The sequence below is a fragment of the Stegostoma tigrinum genome, chromosome 16 (assembly GCF_030684315.1).
Source record: "Stegostoma tigrinum isolate sSteTig4 chromosome 16, sSteTig4.hap1, whole genome shotgun sequence".
Taxonomy (NCBI): Eukaryota; Metazoa; Chordata; class Chondrichthyes; order Orectolobiformes; family Stegostomatidae; genus Stegostoma; species Stegostoma tigrinum.
In genome coordinates, this window is record NC_081369.1 from 40,445,083 (window position 1) to 40,457,385 (window position 12,303).

General features: G+C 41.7%; 1 protein-coding gene across 5 annotated transcripts in view; it reads right to left on the minus strand.

The window, feature by feature from the left end:
• The window catches only part of piezo1 (piezo-type mechanosensitive ion channel component 1), a 337,749-nt gene that overhangs the window by 51,558 nt on the left and 273,888 nt on the right, over positions 1-12,303 (minus strand). For all 5 annotated transcript variants that reach the window (XR_009446804.1, XR_009446805.1, XM_059651724.1 and 2 more), the window contains 5 exons: positions 11,330-11,430; positions 8,360-8,480; positions 5,155-5,232; positions 4,195-4,367; positions 2,592-2,722 (listed from right to left, as the gene is read on the minus strand). Coding sequence is in view for 3 of the 5 variants with exons in the window: in XM_059651724.1 (XP_059507707.1) it covers positions 2,592-2,722; positions 4,195-4,367; positions 5,155-5,232; positions 8,360-8,480; positions 11,330-11,430 (604 nt within the window). In the remaining 2 variants the exon portion in view is untranslated. The remainder of the gene's footprint in view (positions 1-2,591; positions 2,723-4,194; positions 4,368-5,154; positions 5,233-8,359; positions 8,481-11,329; positions 11,431-12,303) is intronic.

The window sequence follows — 12,303 nt, forward strand, 5'->3', positions numbered from 1 at the left end:
CAATACAAAAGTGGCCCCTAAGACTTCATTGACATTCATCAAAGCAGACAAGCTTCTCTTTGCTACACTAAATTACCAGCTCACTCCGTCCTCTTCATGGCACTATGGCCCCTCTCCCCACTCCTCATTGACCTGTTGGCCCAGTGACATTCAAGTTGGTCTGAATTTCTCAGGTTCAAAACTCCAGGATACTTTTTGATGCCAATTCTATTTAAATGAAGCTTTAAAATGACTCTGATGCTTTGCCTGCAGATGCAGGCAGGTAATTATCATCCTCCTTTGTTCAAAACCTAAGGTCTTAATGATAGGAGTTTTACAAGTTTCTGTCTGTTAGTATGCTATCAATACATCCTACGGTCTGACTATAAACTAATACAAGTTTCCAATTCAAACAAACTCACAAGTAGCTCCAAGAGTTCAATGTTCAGTTATCAAATAAACTTTTAACTATTGGCTAAAATGTGACAATTTCTTTCCTGAGCCCATAAAAAAATCTCTAGGGTAGATACAAGGGAGAGAATTTAAAACCATGCCACCCAATGTCATTAAAATGCTCCATTATTTTACCCCCACCGATGCTGCTGCATTTCTGACAGTCTCAAGCGAGTGAGCATGGTCTTTTCTGGAAGACAGTCACAAAATGTTCCTTTTCATTTCTCCTTCCAGCGCATGAAACCTGATTGATGCATTGCACAGTGTCCCTAACATTGATGCACAGCATCTCATCTCTTGTACAGTAATCTCTGGATTGCTGACTTTTAAAGTGGAACTGAGGGAGAAAAACAGGAACTACAAGCTTGTTAACGTGACATCAGTAGTAGAGAAAATGGCAGGTATCTAATATAAATGACATAATAGCTGGACGCTTTGAAAATAATGGCAGTACTGGGCAGAGTCAATGTGGATTTATGGAGAGGAAATCAAGTTTGGCAAATCTGTTGGGTTTTTTTGAAGAGGCAGCCAGCAGAAAATTTTAAGTCAGTGTGCAAGAACAAGAGAGATGGAATATAATGTGAAAAATTGTATCGTTAAAAACTTTAGTAGAATGTTACTCTCATTTAGGACATTTAGAACTGAGGTCAGACTCTCATATTAAAGGGAAGGACATTTAGGAATGTAAGGGAAAGGAATTTCTTCACTCAGAGGGTAGGGAATCTGAAATTTTCCACTAAAAATGGCTGAGGAGAGTCAGCCATTGTGTATATACAAGTCAGAAATTGTTGGATTGGAAGTTATGGAGGATATCAAGGGATATACAGATAGACGGGAAGATGGTATAGAGGTAGGTGATCAGACACAATCTGGTTAAACGGAAGATCAATTTCAGGGGCTGAACGGCCTTTTTAAATATTTAGAATCCCCAGTGTGGACACAGGCCATTCAGCCCATCAAGTTTACATTGACCATCTGAGCAGCATCCACCCCAAACCCACCCCCTTACCCTTTCCTTGTAACCCTGCATTTCCCTAATCTACCTAGCCTGCACATTCCTGGACTGAGGGGGAGGAAGCTGGAGCACCCGGAGAAAACTCACTCAGGCATAAGACCATAAGGCCATAAGACATTGGAGTGGATGTAAGGCCATTCAGCCCATTGAGTCCACTCCGCCATTTCATCATGGCTGATGGGCATTTCAACTCCACTTACCCGCACTCTCCCCGTAGCCCTTAATTCCTTGCGAGATCAAGAATTTATCAGTATGAGGTGAAGGTCCATATTCCATGTAGACAGTTCCCCAATGGTGGAATGGAACCTGGGTTCCTGGAGCTGTAAAGCAGCAATGCCACTAAGCAGCCATACTACCCCTTACTCATGTTCCTATTTCTTTTGTAAATATGCAGATCAGGTTCCAGTGATGTTTTGATGACTGTATATAATCCTGTGATAGACTCCTCATACCTTTACTCATTTCTTAGCCTGCCCAACTGTTTCTGTCTCTGGGCTCCAACTCCACCCATCATTTACTCCCCTTCCCTCCCTCCCATTCCAACATATATACTAACAGCATAACTTCAGTATATGTATTAACATTTTCCCAGCTACAATCAGTTCTGAAGAGGAGTCACTGGACCCGAAATGTCAATTCTGTTTTCCATCCACAGATGCTGCCAGACCTGACAAGTTTCTCCAGTAATTTCTGTTTTTGTTTCTGATTTCTGACATCTGCAGCACTTCGGTTTTTTCTCCATTAAATCTAGCTGGCTCCATCACATCCATTGAGAAGAGAAACATGTGCTTGAAGAGACCCAAAAAATTGTGGACCTTTTTTTGTTCTCTTTGAGTTAGGAGATGCAAGAAACCCCCAACATGTATCTTAGTGCCAAGAACCATTCAACTCGCTCCTTGGTCATTAGCACTTGTTCTCCAATATCAGATTCCTGCCTGCAGTTCCCATCAGCTTTTGAACTCAAATTAAAGCCAGGGATTCTAAATCTCAAGGCTTCACAGCCCAGAGGACCAGAGAGAGCTTTCAGTTCACTTCAGCCCTGGCGAGACAAATGTCACTTAACTTCCCTATGCTTCCTGTTAGTGCAAAGCAACATCACAAGAACCTAACTTACATGCTTATTAATATGTATTTATGCACCTGCCTTGATGTATTGGTGAGCTGTGGACCATCCCCATTTGTTGACTGTTCAGGCCTGGCATTCTGCAGCAGCGTTTGATTACTCTGCTCTAAAGTTTCATACAGACCATCCAATGGTCCTTGTACTTCCTCACCCTGAAAAGGTGATGGAAATTGATGAGTAAAAATAAACAAGTACTATGTTCTTAAGTAGTTATGAAACTTTCCAAACTCACATTCAAAATATACACATTAAAACATTTATATACAGTAAGGAGAAAAGACTTGGACAAGTTATGATGAAATCTATTTTTCAGCATTCTGTGAGCGGATAACATTTATGGAGTACAGTATTAAATTTCAAGAGTAGTTCGATGGCAACATTCTATTCTGTTCTGCAACAGAGGAGGGCTTTACAAGGTTAACAATACATCACTATAAAGCAGTTCCAGGGACACAGAGACAGGAAGACTCCACATTTGAAGCGCTGACTTTTTAAAAATTGTTTTGCAGGGATAGGGTCAAGACCAGTTGGATAGCTCTGTGCGGTTAGAACACAGTTAGGAAGTGGTTTTAGGAGTTGATAGGCAGCTAAGAGATTAAAGCTAGCATTCACAACTCATCTTGGATAGTTAAAGCAGCAGAAAGGTCATTGAATTTGTATTGAAGGAAGTTGGGGTAGCTTTGGAAGAAGCCTGAGACCATTAATACTTTGGTGAGGTTTGAAAAGCCCATGAGCAGGATATTAAGCAGGCTGAGTGTTCAGGGAAAATGGAGAGACGCATCTTGCTTAGTGAAGCTGAGGCTGTGCTGAATGACTACTGGAGTGCAGGTTCAGTATCCAGAGCAATCTGAACCAAGAACAGGATGCTGATTAGGATATGAATGGTCACTGAGGCAGTCCATGACAGAATAGCTCTTCAATGGGAGCTTCAAGGCTGACCACCAAAAGAGAAGCATTTTAATCTCTTGTGAAATTTAATGAGGTTTGATGATGTGCTATGTTACTAACGTCTGGGGAGTGTTACTGAAAAATCAGTAAGGTCTGTTTTAAATGCATATGCTACTTGTATACTGTCGGGTGTTTGATTACAGTAAATTACCCATATATACCACTTAGTGATTCTGACTGTTCAAAGTAGGGTGCGCACGTATTGTAGATTGTATTACTGTTCTAACTTGCAGAATACCTGTCATTTGTTTAAAGTCATGGAATCTCATGCTTTCTTCTCTTACTAAGTCCCCTGGATCCACATTTTGTCCATTTTAAAAATAAAGGACCCTAACCAGATTGTAGAATAATTTGGTAACCTTGTCCAGGATCATTGCATTAAGTTAGCAGTTCTGTCCAGGATTGTAAAGTGTGAAAAGAATACAACATTTATCCAATGAAATAAACTTTATTTCTTTTCTATTTATTCCATTACATGCACTTTATTTTAAGACTGGTACCAATTAGGGAAGAGGGAGAGGTCTTGATGATGACTATATGACCACATTACTTACTACATGTACGAATTTTGCTTTCAACAGATGTGTTTGTATTTGCTTGGTTTTAAGATAATAGTTTAAGAATACCTCACAGGTAAAGAATGATGATTTTGCGATCATCCAGTTCAATTACTTACACGTGCAAGTCTCTGGGTCAACAAGTGCCGTTCAACCCACAGAACAGTAGAAGTATCAAGGTACTGCCGAGCGAGGGTGTTCAGCCACTGTGTCAGTCCATCCACCATGGCTAGGAAGAGGACCCGGAGAAATCTCAGGATATCCATTATACGCTGAACAACATTACTCTTAGCTGAAAGACACAGGGGTATGCTGTCATTAGAATCAATGTGCCACATCAAAATAATCCATGAGTGAATCATGGATTGATACAGCATGAGAGCAGCATTTGGTAGACTTATCCAATTAATCCTCCTGCCCTGTTCCCTTCCTGTAATCTTGAAAACATTTCTTTTCAAATGCTGATATTCTCTTTGAAAGTTGATACTGAACCTGCTTCATCCACACTCTGATAGTGCATTCCAAATTACAACAGAACCTGCACAAGAAAAAATGCTCATTTCTCCTCTGGTTCTTTTGCCAATTATTTTAAATCTGTGTCATCTCATTACCAATCTTTCTACCACTGTAAACATTTTCTATGCACTTACTCCATCAAACTCTTCTTGAGTTTAAAACATCAAATCGCCTCTTAATCTTCGCTTCTCCAAAGAAGCCAACCTCAGCTTCTCCTGTCTTTCAATGTCGCTGAAACGCCTCTTTTTGGTAACCATTCCGGTGAATTTCCTCAGCACATTCCAGGGCTTTGACATTCTGAAAGGGTGGGTTCCAGAACTAGCGGCAAAACCTTAGCTGAGGCCTAATTAGCGTTTTCTATAGTTTTAGCATAATTCCTTGCTTTGGTACTCCATTTCTCTCCTAACAGAGCCTTCTTTTAACAGCCTATTTATTGCAGAATATAAAATTATGCCACGCATAGCCTCCAGATAAATCTCACAAAGGCTGCTGCATGTTGACCCTTTTTGTGGATATTGTACAAACTGCAAATAACGTGGAACCTTTATGGAGTTTCTGCTTACAGGTTATTTCTTCTTCCTCCTCGCCATCATCCAGAAGAGGGGTTTCTTGTAGTGATGTTTCTGTTCCTTCTGTTGTTCCTGGAAGGTGCAGATGAAGTGTTACACATTTTTTAATTGTATTTTTTTCTCTATTGAAACACTTTACATTGATAGGCAGTGTTAATAATACCTCTAAATGTTATTCAATAGCCATGAAAAGCTTTACAGAAAATAATAGAAACAATTAATCTTAACACAATTAAGTGATACTTTGGTTCAGAGATAGTGGGAACTGCTGATGCTGGAGAATCTGAGATAACAGGGTGTAGAGCTGGATGAACACAGCAGGCCAAGCAGCATCAGATGAACATGAAAACTGACGTTTCGGGCCTGAAGAAGGGTCTAGGCCCGAAACGTCTGCTTTCCTGCTCCTCTGATGCTGCTTGGCTTGCTGTGTTCATCCAGCTCTACACCTTGTTATCTTGGTGATATTTTATTAGGTTTACATTCCAGCATCAAAAGTAAAAATTATATGATATATTCAAATTTACAATTTTTTGAAACTTGCAGCTTTTTTCTGTTGTTTTCTTCAGTATGCAATGGCTTGCAAACAGCAGTAACTGAAAAGAACCAGGAATAGTAAAAACATATAGGACATTTGGAGGAATGTCTATCTCAGTCATTACCACTTATTCTTGTTCATCAGCGCAGAGCTCTGCGTCTTTTGCTGACTATTCTGATTTCGGCTCTTGCGAAATATGGATTGTACCTAAAATCAACATATCTCCCCAATGTCGCAGGATTGTGGGGGAAGTCAAACCGTGTTGCTTTTCACAGCGGTTAGTCGCCACGTCTTCAGCTTTAATGTCCAGCAATGCTCCAGCCACTTTGACAAGAGCTACCAGAGGGTTCAAATGTCGATACATTTAGGGTGGCAGTTGGTCACTGGGTTAGGATGCTAGGTAAGTGATGGAGTATGCAATGCATGTCAGGATCAGGATCCAGAGACAGAGAGAGCTAGTGTCGGGTCTGCTGGTCGGGGAAAGGGGAGTGTCCAGACTAGTGGGGGAATGGTGTGGGGGGCCAGGCAGGGGGAAGGGTGTGAAGGGCTGGGAGTGTTGAGAGATCCTGGGGCTATGGAGAAGGTGACATCCTGTGGGGCACCTCTTCTGGTGATAGTTGTCATGGATCTGGGATGTAAGAGTTCAGGAGGATGTGTAAAAGGAGTTTTAGAAGTGTGTGTCTTTTGGGGGAGGGATATAGCTTGTGTGGGTTGGAGGTAGGCTTAATGGTTACCCAAGCGTTAGACCAATTTTTTAATCTTCTGATGTTTCCAGGGTGATTATTAGCTTAACTGAAGTGAGCCCTCCACGTTATCTTTTCAGAAGGTTCTACATGCAAGGGAACTGCCCATTTGAATCTTCAATTTCCACTGAATCAGCTGTGTCTAGGATTCTACTATCAGAATATTCAGGCCAACGGTCTAAAAACATCCACTTTTGGGGATTATTTCCCTGTACAACATTTGGAAATACACATCATAATTTCAATTGAAAGGCTTGTACATTGTTATTCCTGATTATGGAGGTTATCAGCATTGACACAAATGTAGAAATTGCAGTTCATTTTTATGCCCAAAGGATTTACAACATTCTCAGAATACAGTTATAGCCTGGCCACGGACAGGTTATTGGACCTTGGTGTGAGCACTGTGATTATCCAGCCTGGCATTTACAGGGGTAAATCAGTGGACAGAGAGTCAGGGTAGCTTCCTTCATTTGAATGATGTTAGCAGGCACCTTTTGCTACAATGAACGCCTCACATATAGCTCCTGCATTAAAGAAAGCTGGAGAATTGACCCTGGCCAGCTGTTCTTCCACAGTTTCAAGTCTCCCACTTTCAAAATATACTTTTGTGGAAGTCTATTTGTCAGGACCACAGATTGCATCCAATTTTGGACAAACCAGGGAAGAACACTGGCTGCCAAGAAAGCAAACATTTATTTCCTCATTGTACTGCCCACCCAGTGGACAACTCCAAGCCTGTATGATGCTTTGCCTGATATATCCCATCTGGCTTGTGTGATTGCAGGAACTGACAATGAGGGCAGAGATTCAGCACATTCAGAACTCCATATTGTCTAGTCCACATCAATTTCCAGGACCTTTCACCGCAATGCCATCTGCCCTAGGATGGGAACGCGTTGGGAAGATTGCAGAAACATGAGACCCACATATTTAATGTAGGAGAATCAACTTCTAATTTTCACACATAAATTAAGATCTTCATCTGGCAACATGAGTTAAGAAAAAGGCATGAAGTTAATTTATAGTTGATGAAATTCTGTTCTGGTGTTACACTTCAACGCTGATAGTAAGTTACATGAGGAGAAGCGAACAAATACAATTTTGCTTTTTGGCCTGACATAGTAACTGAGCTCAGAAATTATTCTGTACAGGATCTGTTTTTAAGGATCCACTTGAATGACTAAGGTTCCAATACAGCAGACAGGAAGCACATGTACATTTCCAGGATTCGATGTGCCATTTGCCATTTTGGATAAGGACATTGATGCGTTCTTAAACACACTTGAAGCACCTTTGCATTAATTAATAAGGGCTCTAGTGCCTTTTAGAGATGCCAGATCAAGATTTGTCAGTCCTGAGAGGGTGCTGCCAGTTCTCAGGGAACCCAAACCATGGAGATACTTACAAAGCATGGTCAGAACAGCTAACCTACCTGAACAATAAACCAGAAGGAGTAAAGGCACTCCTCCTGGTCCCTTATTAACAGAACCCATGTGGCTGCCCCTATTGAACGCTAACTTCCCTTGCTCCCGGACCTGATTTTCAATCACATGGCCTTCAGCCCTCAACCCCATCATCCTTTAGTAGGCGCACTTGATCCCGGACACATCCCACAAATGCTTACTCACTAGACAGTCACTGTGATACTTTCTGTGACTGATTGCTCAGTACACTTCACCAGTGAGATCTGACCTCAGTCAAGTTTCATTATAATTTGGTTTAAGAGCCAATTTATGGCAACCTCCAACCTCACTGTTCTTGACACACAGAATAACCTTGCCACCAACAAAAGGTAAGTGTGGGTCATAATCTGTTACATCAAGAGTAATTTAGAAAAACACTACTTATATGCATTGATTACTTTAATTTTGGCACAAACTGGACTATGAACACTCGGGCGCATTACAGTAATTCTCACCTGCTTTCTGCAGCTCCTTACATATCTCAATCTCTTGCTGAAACTTCTGAAGTTGCCTTTTATGTTCATGTCGTTTTTTAACAGCCAATTTTGCATTTGTTACCCAGGCTTGGTATGCTAACTAAACAAATCACAAAGAACATTACAAACAGAATTAGGTTATTAATTATTGCCCACTCTATACTGTAGATCCAATAACAACAGCATGCATTTATATTGAACCGTTCTTGTAGAAAACATCCCACAATGGCTCAGAGCAAGAGCAAAAGACAGACAAAAGAATCTCCAGTAATTAATAAATTATGTCAAATATGATAGTTATGGCAGGACAGGTGATGTGTTGCTGCTGTAGTCCATGGAAGCTGCTGGACATCAAGATGATCCAGAGTGAACATATCCTTAGTAAGTATTTGTAGCTTGACAATCTAGGGTCCAAGATGCAGAAACAATGGAAATGTTGGCCAGGGAACATTGTGGTGTGCTGAAGTGACAGACAACCACTATGTTCCCTGGGCGACATGTGTGTCTTGGGCCTGCTGCAGTGCTCCAGCGAAGCTCAGCACAAGCTGGAAGAACAGCACTTCATTTGCCACTTGGGGACTCTGCAGCTTTCAGGACTCAACATCAAGTTCAATAATTTTAGGGCCTGAACACCTTCTTCTGTGCTCTTTACCATACCATACCACATCCCAGGCCCTGTTATCACATGGGCTGCTTTCAGCACAGCAAATTCATTTTCACATCTGTATGGGTCCCATTAGCAGCTGTTCTTTTTCCCTGGATCACCGTCATCCATCCCTTTCTCTGCCTAACTGTCTGTTTCTCCCTCTCAGCTGCGTTTCTACCTGTTGCCTACTCCTTTACCCAACCTCTTTCCTCCTTATCCCACCTCACCCCAGATCCTTAGCATAAATCCCACATTTTCCTAACTACCACCAATTCTAAGAAAGGGTCGCTGGATCCAAAATATTAACTACTTTCTCTACGTAGATGCTGCCTGACGTACAGATTCTCCAGCATTTTCTGATTTTGTTTCAGATTTCCAACAGTCACAGTTCTTAGTTTTATTTTCTTATTGAGACAGATATATTCAAGTTCATTAAAATGCTAATGATTTACACTGTTGTTTGAGCTCAGTGATATGCATAGCCTGGATTAGGTGACATCATGACATGTGATGTTCCAGGATAAAGATCTTCATACCTGGTTGACGTGGACAGATTGGACTGAAGGGTCTGTTCTTATGCTGTATGACTATGATTCTTGCAACTGAATCAGTGCTATGGGTAGTGAGTCAGCAACATCTCTATTTCATGACTGTAACTGACCCAGTTGTATTGCAAACATTATCATGTGACTACAGCAAGTAATTAGGAAACCCACAGAATGATGACCTTTATTAGAAGCGTGATATAGTATAAAAGTAGGAGGTTATTAGTAAGACTACACCAGGATACTGTAGCTTTGGTCTCCTTACTAATGAAGGGTATATTTGCATTGGAAGCAATTCAGGGAAGCTCACTAGGCTGACTCCTGGGATGAGGTCAGAAATAATGGGAACTGCAGATGCTGGAGAATCCAAGACAACAAAGTGTGAAGCTGGATGAACACAGCAGGCCAAGCAGCATCTCAGGAGCACAAAAGCTGACGTTTTGGGCCTAGGCCCTTCATCGGAGAGGGGGATGGGGAGAGGGTTCTGGAATAAATAGGGAGAGAGGGGGAGGCGGACCGAAGATAGAGAGAAAAGAAGATAGGTGGAGCGGAGAGTATAGGTGGGGAGGTAGGGAGGGGTTAGGTCAGTCCAGGGAAGACGGACAGGTCAAGGAGGTGGGATGAGGTTAGTAGGTAGGAGATGGAGGTGCGGCTTGGGGTGGGAGGAAGGGATGGGTGAGAGGAAGAACAGGTTAGGGAGGCAGAGACTGGTTGGACTGGTTTTGGGATACAGTGGGTGGAGGGGACGAGCAGGGCTGGTTTTGGGATGCAGTGGGGGATGGGGAGATTTTGAAGCTGGTGAAGTCCACATTGATACCATTGGGCTGCAGGGTTCCCAAGTGGAATATGAGTTGCTGTTCCTGCAACCTTCGGGTTGCTTCATTGTGGCACTGCAGGAGGCCCATGATGGACATGTTGTCTGAGGAATGGGAGGGGGAGTTAAAATGGTTCGCGACTAGGAGGTACATCCCGCCTCCTTGACCTGTCCGTCTTCCCTGGACTGACCTATCCCCTTCCTACACTTTCCTCTCCACCTATCTTCTTTTCGCTCTATCTTCGGTCCGCCTCCCCCTCTCTCCCTATTTATTCCAGAACCCTCTCCACATCCCCCTCTCTGATGAAGGGTCTAGGCCCGTAACGTCAGCTTTTGTGCTCCTGAGATGCCGCTTGGCCTGCTGTGTTCATCCAGCTTCACACTTTGTTACCCTAGGATGAGGCCTTTGCCTTATGAGAAAAAGTTGAGCAGTATGTACATATATTCATTAGTGTTTAATATAAAGAGAGGTGCTCTTCTTGAAGTAATAGGATTATGTGGTGGCCGAATAGGGTAGATGCTGAAAGGATGCTTTCTATTGTAGGAGAACCTAAAACTAGGGGGCACAGTTTCAAAACAACAGGAGGATTTTCTTCTCTTTGAGGGTTATCAGTCTTGGAATTGTAGAGTGTCGAGGAGGCTAGGTCATTGAATATTTTCCATGCTGAGCTAGACAGATTTTAGTTTGACAATTGAATCCAGGGTTATACAAAATATACATGGAAGTGGAACAAAAACAGAATTTGTTGGCAAAGCTCAGGAGAGTCAACGTTTTGGGACCGAGGGAGGGTCACTGAACCCGAAACACAGGGAAGTGGACTTGAGGCCAGAACCAGAACAACTTATTAGATGGTGTAGCAACTTTGATTGGCTGAATTCTTGATGAACTGTGCGTGGTATTTTAGGATGAATTCATGTTCACAATTTTTTTTTGAAACCAGTACCTGGAGTGCACTCTGTTTAGGAGGTTGCTGCTCTTCCTGCATGCATTCCTCATCTTCTTCACTGTCTGACTCAAATAAGTAATAATCTCCTGACTGAAGCACTGCACAGATAAATGAGAATAATAGAGAAAAGCACATCATTAGTTTTCATGTCATAATACAAATGTTAAAATGGCAAAGATAACATGATGGTTTAAGTTATTATAAGTTAAAATGACAATGATAATAAGACAGTTATTTGTAAAATACAATTGTTAAAACATTGGACTTGACATTCATACATCAATTAGAGATGTCCTTTTTTCATTCTGTTCCTTTTAAATATTGGGGCACATTTTATGTACAGTTACAATGCATCCACAGATAAACTCAGTATTCTCAGTGATCAATACAGTGAAAAACACTCAGGGTACTAGTTATTGATCAAATACAGTCATTAAGACATGCATTTCTTTCCTGCAAAGACAAGGTCGCACACAGGAGGTTGTGTCATATCATACGCCTTTTAGACAAGACTGGTCTAATGAAAGTTGATTGTCCTGACATGTTGGGTTGTTCTAGAGCCCGTGGATTAGGCTCTGCAGGTTGGGGGTGGGGCAGCAAAACAGATGGGAAATCCTATTGGGCCGGCTTACGACTCATTCAACCTGCAATGGAACTGTGCAGAGTGACAGTGGAAGAGTTAACCACCTGATTGTAATAGGTGGCTGATCGAACCCCTAAATTAAGGGCATTTGCTTAATACTGACAGTTTTTCAGCCAGGGTAAGGGATCGCCATTTGTTAAATCAGTAGCCAGGTAGTTACGTGCAGTTTGAAAAAAAGCAGCATCAAGTTTTAAACATATATATACACACATATATTTATATTTCTACCTGTATATACGTATGTACGTACACAAACCTTTATAGAGTACATGCATCCATTGAGACAGATCTATAAATTTTTTTTCTATAATATTGACGTATTGAATAT